General features: G+C 54.2%; 2 protein-coding genes across 4 annotated transcripts; both read right to left on the bottom strand.

Moving 5' to 3' along the window:
• Positions 1 to 4,759, bottom strand: SF3B4 (splicing factor 3b subunit 4). The gene is made up of 6 exons (XM_084769602.1): positions 4,609 to 4,759; positions 4,142 to 4,270; positions 3,226 to 3,768; positions 2,886 to 3,092; positions 914 to 1,087; positions 1 to 416 (listed from the first exon to the last, which is right to left on the bottom strand). The coding sequence occupies exons 1-6, from the start codon at positions 4,640 to 4,642 to the stop codon at positions 229 to 231; spliced, it is 1,275 nt and encodes a 424-aa protein (XP_084625728.1). The 5' UTR covers positions 4,643 to 4,759; the 3' UTR covers positions 1 to 228.
• A 1,261-nt stretch (positions 4,760 to 6,020) lies between these two features.
• On the bottom strand, positions 6,021 to 15,676 carry MTMR11 (myotubularin related protein 11). 3 transcript variants are annotated; one of them, XM_084769587.1, is made up of 17 exons: positions 14,691 to 15,676; positions 14,231 to 14,321; positions 13,754 to 13,875; positions 13,330 to 13,390; positions 13,040 to 13,182; positions 12,215 to 12,293; positions 11,979 to 12,114; positions 11,674 to 11,761; positions 11,466 to 11,554; positions 11,259 to 11,383; positions 9,683 to 9,749; positions 9,424 to 9,566; positions 8,745 to 8,911; positions 8,363 to 8,536; positions 7,719 to 7,901; positions 7,039 to 7,332; positions 6,021 to 6,154 (listed from the first exon to the last, which is right to left on the bottom strand). In XM_084769587.1, exons 1-17 carry the CDS (start codon positions 14,754 to 14,756, stop codon positions 6,044 to 6,046), a joined length of 2,139 nt encoding a protein of 712 aa, XP_084625713.1. In that variant the 5' UTR covers positions 14,757 to 15,676; the 3' UTR covers positions 6,021 to 6,043. The 3 variants fall into 3 exon arrangements, with proteins under 3 accessions (XP_084625713.1, XP_084625712.1, XP_084625714.1); XM_084769586.1 differs by having other exon boundaries at positions 6,043 to 6,190; positions 14,691 to 15,594; XM_084769588.1 differs by having other exon boundaries at positions 6,043 to 6,190; positions 9,424 to 9,494; positions 14,691 to 15,574.
• Positions 15,677 to 15,750: the final 74 nt, after the last annotated feature.

Genomic DNA, 15,750 nt, shown 5'->3' with positions numbered 1-15,750 from the left:
TTTAATAAGCAGGTATACCTTTATTTTTTCTATACATGTGTAAAACAATTAGGACCAACATTTTAAAACAGATATGAAAAAAAATCCCCTGTGGAAAAAATGGCATTAAAATGGGGAAAGAGTTGCTGAGAGGGTCAGTATGTTAGCCCTGACGAGCTACACCAACTCTGATTGGTCCAAGAAATGAAGATGCTGGGAGGAAATAAGAGGGAAACAGAGGACAGCAATTCACTGAGGAAGTGGACCCCGAAGTGGACCCCGAGGTGGGACTGGGGGCCGTGGAGTAGGTCTGGGTGGAGGGAGGGGCCCCCGCTGGTAGCCATAGGGAGGGGGTCTTGGAGGACCAGTGTATCCATGGGGGGGCATCAACGGGGGAGGCCCACGCATACCGTGTGGCGGCATGGGACCTGGGTGACCTGCAGGAAGAAAAAGAAAAGTAATAAAAGTGAAAATAGGAAGGAGTTGATGTTGAGAGATGAAACAGACCAGAAAAAACCTGAGAAGTCAAATAAAGGGCATAGGACGGGCAATGACAAAGAAAGCCATAAAAACACACGGAGAGAGCTAGACACAGTGGCACACGCCTTTAATCCCAGCACTGCGGAGGCAGAGGCAGGTGGATCGCTGTGAGTTCAAGACCAGCCTGGTCTACAAAGTGAGTCCAGGACAGCCAAGGCTACACAGAGAAACCATCTTATAGAAAAAAAAAAGAAAGAAGAGAAGAGAAGAGAAGAGAAGAGAAGAGAAAATGCAGACAGAACCACTAGCTGGATGGTGCATGCCCCTATAGCCCTAGCACCCGGAAGTCGAGGCAGGAGCCAAGGCTTTCCTGGGGTACAGAGGATCTGCATGCCTGTTCCTCTCACACACACAAACATATGTAAGGACAAGAAAGGGGCTAGCCCCCACTCACCCATGGGAGATCCAAAAGGAGGCCCTCGGGGGGGCATGCCCATCGGAGGAGGTCCAGGATGGGGCATTCCAGGAGGTGGCCGAGGTGGCGGCTGCCCCCCAGAGCCTGGAGGCCCAGCATGAGGGTGCCCTAGGCCATGGGGGCCATGGTGGGCCAGCTGCATCTGAGACATCCCTGTGAACATAAAACAAAGGCAAAGAGAAAAGAGACAAAGGGAACCAGGGTAACGAAAACCGAGAAGAGAACAAAATGACAGAAAGCGATTAAAACAAGGCTGACGCTGTCCTCGCCCTGTCGACAGTGAGCCGACTCTGTACAGCCACCTCACTTGCGGCTGTGACCTCTTTTTTAAGAGTCTGAAGGTGACTGACAGCAGCGGCTGAGCAGTAGGGCTGCTAATTCACCTCCAAGTTTGTGTAGCACATCAGGAACATCTTTTCTCTTGATGTGAAGAAGAGACAGTGAGATGTGCACTGCTTCTCTTTCTATGGTTTGAGCACTGCGGTGGCAACAGCACAGCACAGACCACGCACAACTTCTGCTCCACGCTGGCCTTGTGAAGGCGGCAGCTACACGCCAGGGCAGAGGCTTAACTCTGAAGGCCAGTAAGAACTCCATGGAGGACCAGGCCTGGTAGCTCACACCTGTCTTCCCCAGCACACTGAAGGTTGAGCCCAGCCTGAGGCACATGAGACTCTGGCTCAAAACAAAACAAACAACAAACAAAACAGGCCCACAAACTAAAGTATAAAAAAATAAATAACATAGAATGTGAGCCAGCCTGGTGGTGCACGCCTTTAATCTCAGCACTCGGGAAGCAGCAGCAGGCGGGTCCGCGTGAGTTTAAGCTAGCCTGGTCTACAGAGTGTTCCAGGTCAGCCAGGGCTATACCGTCAACTTTACCCACCCACCCACAAAAGGAGTCCTTAAGCGAACAAGAGTGGATGCCAACTGCTCCAGACATAAAGTCTGGCATGTGCCAACACCTAACACTCAACATGTAACACCAATAACTCAGCCCCCGGGGTGGGGGTGGGGGTGGGGCCTCAACCCTGAGCACTAGGACAGCAAGTGCAGGTTTTATTAAGTGAAGGAACGAAAGAATTTTGAGGAAATGTGTATGAATACCCTAGGAAAGGAGATCAAAGACAGCGCACATGAGCCATGGTGACGGGGGTGCGACAGGGGTAACGCGGGGCAGTCTAGTGTAGGGTGCTGGCTGGTGGTGATGGCCCTGCTCTGCAAAGTGGGTGCCAGGGCAAACTCCTGAGCTGTGAACTCGGCTCCTACCACAAGCACTGCAGAAGGAGATGATGGAAGGAGAGAAATGTCAACTGTGCGTTGGGCCTGGTCTAGCCTGCCACAAACCACAGACCAGGGGGACCCAGGAGGAACCAGACGCTGCACGTTTAACACTACAGATAAACACAGAAAGGGGAACCAAACACAACATTTACACAAAGGAGTCGGCCCAGGCGCTAAGGTTAGCAAGTCACAGGAGAATCCAGGAAAACAAGAGACAACAATTTCAAATAAGGCACCGCTAGACTCGGGCACAGCTGTGGCTAAGCAGCATGGCTCTGTGGCGTGGTGGCACAAACCCTTTATCCCAGCACTTAAGAGGCCAAGGCCAGCCTGGTCTACAGAGTGAGCTCTGGGACAGCCAAGGCTACACAGAGAAAGCCTGTCTTGAAAAAACCCCAAAATGAAAAAAAATAGCACAAACATGTCCAAGGTTTGGCAACTGAGTTACTACCTTAGGGTCAGTGGAGAGGATGAGAATTTGCCAAGTACAGGCTATTCCTCAGAAAATGCAAAGAGACAGATAAAATGGGAGCGCCGGCGTGTACAAAGTACTGTTGTTTTCTGAAGGAGAGGAGGACTAGGGGCCATTTGCACCCAAGATAGTGACAGAGCCCCCCCTACCCCCCACTCCCAAGCTCAGCCCCTATTCCCAGCAGGCGGCACTTACCTGGATGGGGCATCCCCCCTGGTGGGAACGGGTGGGGATGTGAGTGGCCGTGCCCAGGATGGCCAGCCCCCGGAGTTCCTGCTGCTGGGGGGCCATGTCCTCCAGCCCCAGGTGGCATAGGTGGCGGGGGCATGGCTGGAGGGATCCCAGGAGGGAGGGCGCCAGGAGGCGGCACCGGGGGTGGGAAGGAGCCAGGAGGCGGCATGCCTGTGTAAGAAACGATAGAGAGCAGTGAGGAAGGCCTCACTCCTTCCTCCCCACGCACTGACTTAAAGCTTACTCTGTCAGGGTTTCTCCCTGCCAGGGACCTACCTGGAGTACTCTGACCTGAAAGCCTTACCTGGTGGAGGAAGGCCGGAACCCAGGGATGAAACCACAGGGTTGGGGGCAGACGGTGGAGGGGGTGCATCTGCAAACAGCTGATGGGGGCGGTCAGCCTGGGACAGCGGGTTCTGGGCCGCCAGGAGCCGCTCAGCCGCCGAGCCGTGGCGCTCGCCTTTAGAGTCCTTCTTGAAGGCGTAAGACACAGTGATGGGGCGGTTACACAGGTACTGCCCGTTCATGGCCTCAATGGCTGCATCCGAGGCATCAAACGAAGCAAAATTAATGAAGGCGTAGCCCTTGGAGTTGCCCGTGTCGGGGTCCCGCATGATCTTGGGGGTCTGTAAGATGACTCCGAAGGCGCTGAAAGTATCATAGAGCAGCTTCTCGTCAATTTCTGGGTCCAGGTTCCCGATGAAAATGTTGGCTCCCACATCCAGGTTCTTGTTGTGTGCCGAGGCCTTGTTCACACGTATGGGTTTCCCGTAGAGCTTGATCATATTCATAATCTTAATAGCGTAGTCAGCATCTTCCTCACTCAGGAATTCAACAAAGCCATAACCTGAGAAATCAAAGGGAAAGGAAAAAAAAAAAAGGCCACTCTGGTGAAGAGACGGAAACACAATGCTCGGGAGGGGTGTGGGGTGGGCGGGCAGCCCGGCCTACAGAGCGCGTTCCAGGGCAGCAAAGGCTACACGGAGAGACCGTGGTCTGCAAAACGACAGGATCACCACACTTCAACTGAGAAACGGCTCCGGTGGCTGACGCTGGGAGAGGAATATTCCAGAAACAAACCGAACTGATGCTTAAAGGAAAGAAATGTTTAGGCTGCTCATCCCTGACTGGTTGTGACTAGCGGTGAGGCTCTTGGCTGGGGGCTGGGGGGGGGGGGGGGGGCGTTTGCTATACACGGTCACGTCCCGCCACGTACTCACCCTGGTGCTGGCCGGTGACTCTGTCCTTGGGCATGTGGGTGTTGACCACGGGCCCTGCCTGGAGGAAGAGCTCCCACAGCAGAGGCTCGCTCACTTTCTCGTCTAGGCCTCCCACGTACACCGTGGCATCTAAACGACGGAGGCAAGCGGAGGGAAGACCGAGGTCAGGAGGGAAGAAGAGAAAGAAGAAGGGAAAAACAAAAACCAGAAACGTCAACTCAAGCCCGCTGAGGCCTGACTCCTGCCGACCCCGTGTTTCCGGGAGGACCCTGCTTGTCCGGCGGCGGCGGGAGCGCATTCAGGGGCCTGGACCCAGCAGCATCAGCTCCCACAGGCCGCGGCCGGCGCCCGGCACCCAGAGGTCGGCTCACACCGGGGGAACCTAGCGTCCCCTCCTGGCGGCCACGGCACTAAACCTGCCCTCCGGCCTCCCCTGCGCCCATCCTGGGCCCTTCGCTCCCGGTTACCCTGATTCCGTTCCGAGATCGGCCCGGCAGCCATGGCGAAAGGGCTCCCGCCGTCTCTAAGCAGCAGCGCCGCCCTCTGACCCCGGTACTACTTCCACTTCCGGGCCAAGGCTCGCAGCGGGCGGGGCCTGCATCAGGGGAGGAGCCGGAAGCGACCGCGGCCATCTTAGGGTCGAGTTCGCGCCTGGTTGATGGAGTGGTGGGGGAGGGGCGCGGGCGGGAAAGGCGGTGTGGAGCTGCCGCGGCGCCCGGTGCGGATCGGGAGCGCCTCAGCACCCGCTTGGTGCTGGTGTGGACGGTTAGAGGGTCACACTGCTCCCCAAGTGCACATCCAAGTGCTGCGCCGAGCCTCGTGTGGGCTGTGACGCCGAGGCGCGCGCCAAGGGGAGTGACGTCAGCCCCAGGGCCCGGGCTGCCCTGGGAGAAGCAGCCCGTGGTTAACCTGGCCCCCAACCCACGTCACATTCGCCCTCGGCCCTGGCGTGAGCTCGAGGTATTTTGTTTTCCCCCTGAGGGAGGAGACTGAGGTGTCAGCTCCGCTAGTGTTTTTGGGAATCTGAGACGCAAAAGCCGGGTTGTTCCCGGGCCTCGGCCTCAACCTGCAGAAACACACACGCTGGCCCCGACGGCGTCCTACGTTCTTGTCCCCAGCAAGAGACAAAAAGAGAAACTTTCTCCGTGGCGTGCTGGCTGTGCGGCCTCTGTGAGAGCGAGGCCAGCCTGGTCTTAAGAGAGTGAGCTCCGGGGCAGCCAGGGCTACACAGAGAGACTCTGTCTCGGAAAAGACTTTCAGGTCACCCTGGTCTACACAGAGACCGTATTTCAATAAAACAAAAGCAAGGGAACTAAAACAGCAAAAAACCACTTCTTGTTAAATCTGCCGATCCTGCCTGACTTGAATCCTTTATTTTCCTTTTCGATAACATGGAGCTTTTCTCTGAGTTCCCTCCCTCCCTCCCTCCCTCCCACACCGCTGTGCTGCGAACTTCATTCAACACAAGAAACAGCCCTGGCAAACGTGTAGAAATACTGCGCTTTAATGAATGCCTTAAATAGAAACACTGCTACAAAAATACACAGTGGGAGGAGTGTCTCCCGTGTTCACCCCGTTCCCTCGGAAGAAATGGGACTTGAGAGCAGCTGAGGGGTGGGAGGGAGGCCTTGTTGGGACTGGTGAAGAGGGGTCTGACAGCCACCGGAAGCCTGCCATGGGATTGCCTGGGGTGGAGGAGAGGACAGTCTGGATCGCTGTTGCTTCTTATCCCTCAGGAGCCAGACAAGACAGGGGAGCTGAGGTTGGTAGCACCGCCGTCGGCCACGGAAAGTCGCCCAGTGGGCAGCGAGCTTCTCCGTGGGCTGGAATGGGGAAGCGGAAAGTGCCAAGGTCGGACATGGAGCGCAGCAGAGCTCCCGGCGCAAGCCCCTCGGCCCGGCTTCAACGGGCCTGAGAGAGGATGGTATTTGGGTCTCTTTCCCTGCAGTGGTCCCCAGGAGGTATTCTTGGCGTCCACTTTCTTAACAGTTCCTGAAGACGAGACAGCTCATCCTGAAGGCCAGAGATTGTAAGAGCTGAGGAGTCCGTCTGGAGAGCGGCAGAGGGGGGCGCGGAGGGATATTGTTACAAGTCTAGCTTGCTTGTTTTTTTTTTTTTTTTTTAATTTGAGACAGGGTCTCTCTGGCCTGCAATTCTTGGTTGTTATTGTTGTTGTCGTCGTCGCCGTTTTGAGATAGGGTTTCTCTGTGTAGCCCTGCCTGTCCTAGAACTCATCTGTAGTCTGGCCTCGAATTCAGAGATCTGCTTGCCTCTGCCTCCCCGGGGGCTGGGATTAAAGGCATGCGCCACCACTCCCCAGCTAGTGCTCCACCACTCCCCAGCTAGTGCTCCACCACTCCCCAGCTAGTGTTCCACCACTCCCCAGCTAGTGCTCCACCACTCCCCAGCTAGTGCTCCACCACTCCCCAGCTAGTGCTCCACCACTCCCCAGCTAGTGTTCCACCACTCCCCAGCTAGTGCTCCACCACTCCCCAGCTAGTGCTCCACCACTCCCCAGCTAGTGTTCCACCACTCCCCAGCTAGTGCTCCACCACTCCCCAGCTAGTGTTCCACAACTCCCCAGCTAGTGCTCCACCACTCCCCAGCTAGTGTTCCACAACTCCCCAGCTAGTGCTCCACCACTCCCCAGCTAGTGTTCCACCACTCCCCAGCTAGTGCTCCACCACTCCCCAGCTAGTGTTCCGTTCTTAAGATCCTTGCTACTTCTAGCATCGTAAATGCTCCTTTCCTCCTCTAACTGCCCTCGCTTCTGCGTGGTCCACACTACCTTCCCTAGTGGCCCGGGTTTGGTAAACGGAGCGCTGCCGCCCAGTTCCTCAAGCCCTCTGCCTCTCCAGCTTTCCTCCCCCACCCAGCTTGTCTCCCCGTCTCCTCACCTGGGCCTCAGGCCTTCCCCTCAGATAACAGCGTCTCCAGAGCCTGACCTGAGGTCCCAGGTAGCCAGGCAGCAGCAGCCCGGGAGGTAAAGGGCAAGCTCCCCAATGTGAGGGGAGCCCCCATTCCTGGTCAGCTAGGCTTTCCGAGGATCTAGCAGGCCGAGGGAGCCAATGAGAAGAGACTGCCAGCAAGGAGGGGCTGTCCTGCCAAGGACAGAGCTGGCTCATGGGGGTCAGGGCCCCTCTAGAAAACAGCCACACAGAACTGGGGGGTCCAGGAGCCGGGAAGCTCGGCTAAAAGACAAAGGAGAAGTCAGCAGGCAACTAAGAAAACCACCGCTTTCTGAAGTGGGAAGGGGGACCCAGCTGCCACCCACACACTGTGCCAGGGACTCCAACTCCGAGGCCCTCCCTCTGGCCTCCCTTCCTCATCAGGCTTTAGGGCTGTGAGCTTATTAGGTTGGTTTTAGAGAAACTTGTAATATATGGGCGTGAAACAAGAACATAAAGAGAATGCTGCCTGCTGTTCTAGGACGTCTGTCTTGCTGAAGGCAGGCCACCAGCAGCGGCTGTAAAAGATAGTGGTGGCTTTCCCCGAGGGGCTCTTGTCAGGCTACATCTCACCTAGTCAGCCGTGTGAGCCCGGCCACGTCAAGGGAACCGGAGTGGAGGTGTCTTACCTGCTGCCTGGGGAGCCAGGCGCCCGGCCCATGCTCTGGATGGTAGCCAGGGTTCAGGAACTGTGATCTCTGTGCCTTGCTGTAGCGTAAATCCCAGTCCCAGACAGACAGGTGTGGCTGATCAGAGCTCCCCACTGGCGGCTGCGAGTGCTCGGGCGTGTAAACTCGAGTGTAGGAGTTGAACTGGACAGAAGCAGCAAGGAGAGGGATGGTTAGAGCTCAGGACATGGCTTGGATAAAAGCGCCTGCCATGTGAGCCGAGGACCTGTGTGTGACTTCACAGACCCCACACAGAGCCAGACACACAGCTCGGGATCTGTGGTCTCGGGGCTGCTTCAGGAGGATGGGAGGCAGCAGGGAGAGCCGTGGGAGCAACAGAGGCTCTGTCTCAAGAGGGGGAAGGGGAGGGCTGCTGCCTGAGGTGGCCCTCTGACCTCCCATGACATGCACATGCTCATGTTAACACACATGGATGTACACAAAATAACCTCTTACCTATTTCAGATGCCTCATACAGAACAAATTCTGATCCCAAGAGTGAGTTCCCCCAACCCCTCCCACAGACCTCAATTTTCACAAGTCTAGACCAAATTCAAAGTTTGAATACTCAACAGAAAAAAAACTGGAAAACAGAGGTGGCTGACCTGTCCACTCTTCTTCCCTCGCTCCCAGGGAGTATTCCTCAGAAAGGTCAGGGTGTCGGGAACCCTGATGCTGTCATGCAGAGCAAGAAGGAAAAACTCGGAGAATTCAAATTCAGCTGGAAACTGCTGGAGGAGCTGCCAGGCACAGTCGAGGAAGAGAGGAAACAGTGGGGCCTGAGAGGAGAAAAGAGTTTTGGGGAGTCTGCACGGATCTGAAGAAGGGGCTAACAAGCTGCAAGAACTGGGGGCCAGGGAGCAGGGCACTAGGAGGTCAGGGGTTAACACAGGGACAGAGAGGAGGAGGCGCCCCCCAGGCTAGACCATTTTCTCACCCTCATTTCTTCAGTAATGACCACCCCCCTCAAAAAAACCGTGTCCTCACCTCCTCGCTGGCCCCAGTTTCCCCAAGCCTCGCCGGGAAGGGGTGTCCAGCTGCCACCCACTCTCGTTGCACTAGTGATTGGAAACCAAACAATGTCCGGGCTTCGGGGGCCAAAAGCAGCTGGACCAGTGAAGAGAGGAGGCTGTTGAGATCACGGTCCCCTCGCTCTGGGTGACGAAGAAGGGACAAAGAAGGGGGCCCGAGAAACTGGGGCAGGAGGTGAGGGGACACGGGATGGGGAGGGGATGAGGTGAGGGGACACAGGACGGGGAGGGCATCAGGTGAGGGGACACAGGACGGGGAGGGCATCAGGTGAGGGGACACGGGACAGGGTCATGGAGAGTGGAGGAAGGCAGGATTGAGAGGGTGCAGAAGAGCAGAGAGAGAACAAAGCTCATGATTCACTTGATAGACTGCACTTCCCAAACCAGCGTCCCCAGTGCCCGGCACCCCATCCACTGGTGAAGGGTAAGAGGGACCAAAAGCATCTTAGCATCAGGGACGACTGTTACAGTAGCGGGCTGCGTAGCTCTGAAGGGTGAGTTGCCATTCGTGAGTGCCCCTACTAACAGGAAACCGCTAGTATTAAAGGGGCACAAGGAAGACCCCCCCCCTTCCACACGTGAATCACACGGAGGAAAAAGGTGAGGAACTAGAGGAGCTGAGCCAAAGAACTCACCTTGAAGTACGACAGAACGGACGCGGGATGTCACTAATACGGAGACGTCGCTGGCCTTCCGAAGACAAGACCTGGAAGGGCACGTGAGGAGGAGGGTGATGGATTGGCAGAGAACGGCTTCCAAACACCTGCTGCTCCTCCTCCTAAAACACAGCATGTCCCCTTGGGAACCAGAGGATGGCTTTATGGGAAGCTACTGGAAAGCCAAGTCTAGAGAGGAAGCTGGAATGGCTGGTCATGATTAGAAGGCCAGATGTACCTGACGTAGTCCAACCATCGTGTCCCCTCCAAGGCTGACAGCCACTTATCTTCAGCTACGGATGAGTCTGGCAGAGAGAGACCAAGAAGGGCAAAGAGATCAGAAGCCAGGACTCAGGATGCAGGTCTGCACCCAGATGGGCTAAGAAGTCTGGTCGAGTATCATGTGTGAGATGCACGCCTTTAAACTTAGCACTCAAGGGCTGGAGAGATGGCTCAATGGGTCAGAGTGCCGCCTGCTCTTCCAAAGGTCCTGAGTTCAATCCCCAGCAACCATATGGTGGCTCACAACCATCTGTGATGTGATGCCCTCTTCTGGCCTGCAGGTGTACATGCAGGCAGAGCACTGTATATATAATAATAAGGAAATAAATCTTTTAAGCTTAGCACTCAGAGGCAGACGGATCTCTCTGAGTTTGAGGCTACCCTGGTCTAAGAGTGAGTTCTAGGAGCAGCCAGGGTTACACAAAGAAACCCTGTCCCCCCTTAAAAAACAAACAGCCAGCCCTTGGTAGCGAGGACAGAGATGGTTGGTGATTAAGAGTACATATCTCTCTTCAAGATAACCTGTTTGGTTCACCGAACCCATGTCAGGTGGTTCACAGCTCCCAGCTCCAGATGGCCCAACGCCATTGGCCCCCACAGTCACCCCCAAGTGCAAGGCATATAGGCACATACACACACGATTAAATATTAAATATAAAATAAATGGTGCATGCTTTTAATTTCAGCACTCAGGAGGCACAGGAAGGTGGATCTCTTTGAATTCCAGCCAGCCTGGTCTACATAGTGAGTTCCAGGAAAGCCAGGACTACACAGAGAAACCCCATCTCAACAACAACAACAAAAAGGACAAACAAAACAAAACCACAACAAAAAACACAAACAAAACCCCACCCTACCTAATAACTTTTTAAAAGTCTAGTAGCAGTTCCCTAAGACTAGGTACAAGTTACGAATGAAGGCCTTGGGCCCTATCTTGAGCATTTAAAAATATTTTATGGGCATACAGTATTGTAAATAAAACTCATTGTACACTTTGTAGAGTTAAGATGGGTAGAGTGAATTTCATAAAGCTGTTTTTTGTTGTTGTTGGGTTTTTTTCATTTTTGATTTGAGGCACCTCATAGCCTAGTCTGGCCCTAAATTCATTGCAGGGCTCCTCTTGATTTTATGACCAAAATGCTGTGATTACAGGTATGTGCTACCACATCCCTATTCAGCCAACAAGGTTTTATTTTTAAGGTTGGGAAGAAGGGTGTGGCCGTGCATACCTTTAATCCCAACAGACCAGAGGAGACAGGTGGATCTGAGAGTTTGAGGCCAGCCTGGTCTACACAGTGAGCCCCAGGTCAGCCAGTGACCTGGAGTCACAGCTCCAGTCACAACGTAGTGAGACTCCGTCTCAAAGGATAAATAAAAACAAAATTTATTTAGGGGAAAACAGGCTATTGATAGGTCTGTAGGCAATGAGAATAGAAAAAATGAAAAAAAGTCACTGGGCTAAAGGCTTATTCATCTATAATATACAAAATAGTAAACCACGTTAGGGTTGAGGGTTCAAAGGTCATTCTCACCAGGCAGGCAAAGGGCCCTCAGCTTCAGGTGGGCAAGCTGGATGTCGGCAAGACCGGGCATGTCATCCGTGGTGTCTACCAAGACAACGTCGGCGTGCCCAGCCTGCAGCATCGACTCCACGGCTCTGCAGAAGAGAAAGGAGCCATGAATCAAGGCAGAGGTCTTCCCAGAACGCCTGGCCCTTGAGTCTCATCAAGGCCCCTCACCTGACATCTTCTCTGTTAGGGTCACTGGCTACGTAGAAGCCTCCACATCGGAGAAGGTCACTGCCTCCAGGGTGGTGCCAGGACAGGCGCTTCAGAGGCAGGAGAAGAAACGGTGAAGCAGCTGCACTCGAGCTACCCTTGCGCCCACGGTGACGCCACAGGAAACCCTCCCGTCTCTTGTCCCCCGACCCTCTCATTTCAGACTGACCGGTCCACGGCCCTGATGGAAGTGGGCAAATGCTCTTCTGACCTCACTGTCCAGAATCCAGTTAGGGACCCAGAAGTAACCCGAGAGGCTGCAAACAAAGAGCGATGTCAGCTTTCCAGAGACCTGTGCTAGGGAAGTCATAACGACAGACAAGGACATTCCTTTGGAAAGACCATTCCAAGGGATCTCGGGTTTTGAGAACAGAGGTAACAGAGACTGGTGCTTATGTGGAGTACAGGCTCAGGGGACCTAGGAATTCTGGGAAGTCTGGGAGGCCGCGGAGGCAGGGTAGACAGGGACATCACCTGGTAGCTAAGTCGAACCTCTCATTGACCGTGCTAACCCTCCAGCCTTTGGCCCCCTGCTTCTTCAGCTCAGTTTCCCAGTCCTCTAAAGTCTCCATGAGAGGAACAGGTGGCTTTCTGGAGCCAGAAACCTGACCTGGAGCAAGAGTGAGAAACAGAGGAAGAGATAGTTTGTCCAACTAGCCCCTTCTGCTTGAGGCTCTTCCCGTCCCCTGCCCCAATGCGTGCTCACTCACCAGCTCGGCTCAGGGTTACTCCTCTGTGCTGCTGGATTTGGCCACCCCGAGCCCTGGCTTGAGCAATGGCCATGGCTACCTGGGGAGGAGAGCGCACCGCACCCATCCTTTAGTCCCGGACGGGAGACAGCAAAGGGATGCAACAGAGCATGCGTTTCTCTACCATCTTTACCACCAGTAGAAAAGAGCAGCTAAAACCGGCCCTGGAGAGCCGGGCGTGGTGACGCAGGCCTTTAAATCCCAGAACTCTGAGTTCGAGGCCAGCCTGACCTACAAAGAGAGTTCCAGGACAGCCAGGGCTACACAGGGAAACCCTGTCTCGAAAACAGCAACAACAACAAAAAACAGAGACAGGGACGACCTCCTATGGCCAGAGGAACAAATCTAGAACCACAGACTCATAAAATATTAATATAGGAATTAATTAGCAATATTACCCAGCTCCACATTTTTCAGAAGTAAAAACTTACCCATAGTTACTACTGCTCATAACTGACAGAACCAGACTAGGGTTCAGGCCCCATCCTTCAAGACATTATCACTTACTTCAGCCTGTTAGCTTCCCCTGAGTGTAGTGGAACGGTGAGAGACTCTGGAGCATGAAGGGCCCTGGGGTTTTTAGATGAGAAGGCTTCTTTTTTTGTTTGTTTTTTTGTTTTGTTTTGTTTCTCTGTGTAAGAGCCCTGGCTGTCCTGGACTTGCTTTGTAGACCAGGCTGGCCTCGAACTCACAGCGATCCGCCTGCCTCTGCCTCCCGAGGGCTAGGATTAAAGGTGTGCACCGCCCGGCCATGAGAAAGGAGTCTTCCAAGTAAAGGGTTCGTACCTGGAAGGCCTGAGGTGCCAGCCCTCCAGCCTCAAAACCAACTCTAAGCAGCCGGAAGTCTCGGCCATGAATCAGAATCTCCTCTGGGATGAACTTCAGCTGAGACCCTGGACGGAGGAGCTGCACCTTTGACAAGCCACTCACTGAAGCGGAGAGTTAAAAGGCAGAATAAGCACCACGGGGTCACTCTGGGAGCATTTCTTCCGGTCCATCCTGCCCACCCCTTGCAATCTTCTGAAAACAGACCATGGGGGCTCTAATGCCCCCTTTTACCAAACCCTCAGACTTACCAGCCTCTAATCGGCCAATGTTGATCAGGGCAAAATCATACTCAGTGCTCAAGGGTGTGTCCTAAAGGAGGCACAAGACTGACGCTAAGGACACTGACAACCATCACTGCCCTCCCTTGGTGCCTCCTCTCCCCAGCAGAAGGCAGCGTCCCTGGAAACAACCCCTGCCACCATCATCAATACACTTCAAAGGCAAGCCTTAATCAGTGTTTGTCCAAACCCAGGCTCCCTTTCCCAGTTCACCCTAGCTTTTGGTTCTTTTGTGTGTTTGTTTGTTTGTTTCTTTGTTTGTTTGTTTTTGTCTTTGAAACAGAGCATCGCTACGTAGACTAGGCTAGCCCAGAACTCCCATGGTCTTCCCATCTCGACCTCCCAAGTGCTGGGATCCGGCCCGGGGTCCTGTCTCTTCTACTAACTGCCTTACCTGATCCCGCTGCCATCCACAGGGCTGGAAGGTGACCCTAAAGTTAGTGCAGATCAGAGTTCCGGGCAGCTCCAAGCCCTGCCCTTTCCTCTGCCCTGGCGCCCATGCTAGGATCTGCTCCCCTAAAAAGGAAAGGGGGAAAGCAAAGTTCTAACCAGCGCTGTCAGCACTGCTGCATGCCTACCCGTCTGTCCTTCTAGAATGTAAAACTGAAGGAAAAGAACCGGCATTTTATAAAACCTCTCTGCACTGAGCATGGCACATAGTAGACACTCGGCGATCTTTGAATAGTTAATAAGGGCTAAGGAAAGCAAGAAAGCACAAGGCACATGAATGCCTAGGCTTCCCAGCTCAGAGGAGGCAGGGAAGCAAGCCTCGGGCACAAACACTTTGAAAAGGACCTATCTTTGGGAGAACATTTAAAAAATGTTAGGGTAGGAGGACTTTTAATGGAGTTTACGGAGGTCAGATTGTTACCTGGGAGGCAACCAGAGGCCAGGCAGCTGCCAAGCTGAGGACTGCCGGGCTCCGGCATCCTGATCTCTGGGTCAGACTTGGGTCCCGAGAGCTGAGAAGGGGAGAGAGTTAACCTGGAACCTCCCAACCTCAGGATCTGGGATTTCTTCAACAGCCGCCTTTGAGAGCCCGCACTGAGTCTCAGTCTCTCCCCTCCCCTCCCCTCCCCTCCCCTCCTGCTCTCTCTCAGGGAAACTGAGACTAGAGCCTGCCAGGAGCCCAGGCCCGGAGGCTGGCAGGCAGGACAGGGAGGGGCTAGTTAATGGATAATGAGATGACTCCAGGCTGACCAGGCTCCGAGACAGGTTGATAAAACAGATACATACACCCTCTCCTCCCCTGGACCCTTTCCTTCCCGCTTAATTTCCACAGCATCCTCACTCACCCTCCAGCCAGCCGCCCTCCCGTCTCTTCTCCTTACCCCCATCTCTGGCTGCTCCTTCTGGGGGGCAATGTTGAAGCTCTGGCCCCGGCCCCCCCACCACATTTCCCTGGCTCCATCCGGGAGTGGAGCAGCTGAGGGTGGGAGTCCTCAAAGATGGTCACTCTCTCTGGGGAGAGGTTAAATCCTGGAGGTGGGAAGAAGAGGCTGGGAGCACACAGGGGTTTGGGATACCCAGGAGCTCAATCCCGGGGGTCTTATTTGAAAGGTGTGTCCAGCCCAGACAGGGGAGGCTCTTTGGAAACTTCGGTGACTCTAAAGAGGGCAGGCAAGATGCCCGGCCCCTTAAAGGAGAATACGCACTTTTTTTTTTTTTGAAAGTAGAAAGGAAATGGAGGAGCTTAAGAAGGATGGGAGAAATGGGGGGAACCGGGGAATACACAGATTCCATTAACTCAATCCCACATTCTAGTCTCTTTGCGTTTGTGAATATTAGAGGGTTAGGGGGAGGGGAGAGCAGCAATGCAGTTACTAAACAGAAACATTCTGGGCTAGCTCTCTAGCTCTCTGTACTGTGTCTATGAGAAATGAAACACTAGGAAACTCAGTCATTTGTGTTTCTTTTATTTATGGATTTTTGTTGGGTTTTTTTTTTTCAACCTCCCCTGACAACAGGGGTTGGGAAGAGGACCTAAGTGGGAACTGGACCTTGTGTCCTTTCCCAGGGAGCATCACATGCCGAGGGGCAGAGTGACGCAGGAGGGAGTCGGTATGTCTGGGGTGCACAAATAGGACAGGTATGATGGCGTGCAAAACTCGGCAGTAGGGCGGGAGCTAGAAAAATCTAAACCAGCCTTCGTACCCAACAAACTTACCTCCCCACTCCCGCCCCTACCTAGTCCCCGGGAAAGCCCGGCCCCAGGTACATGACTCCGCCCCTCCAACCCAGTCACCAGATCTCCTAATGAATGATTCATGCTCTGGACTTTGAAAGCTGAGGGCTAGACGCCTCTTTTCGGCTCCAGGATCACATCTGTCCTCTCCTTCCCTGCTGAATTCAAGAAGCAAAGACTTGGGGGGAGGGGGGGTTGCTAGGAGG

Source organism: Acomys minous, assembly GCF_964271855.1.
Source record: "Acomys minous genome assembly, chromosome: 19".
Taxonomy (NCBI): Eukaryota; Metazoa; Chordata; class Mammalia; order Rodentia; family Muridae; genus Acomys; species Acomys minous.
Note: the sequence above shows the minus strand (reverse complement) of the source record. Positions and strands in the feature narration are given on the sequence as shown.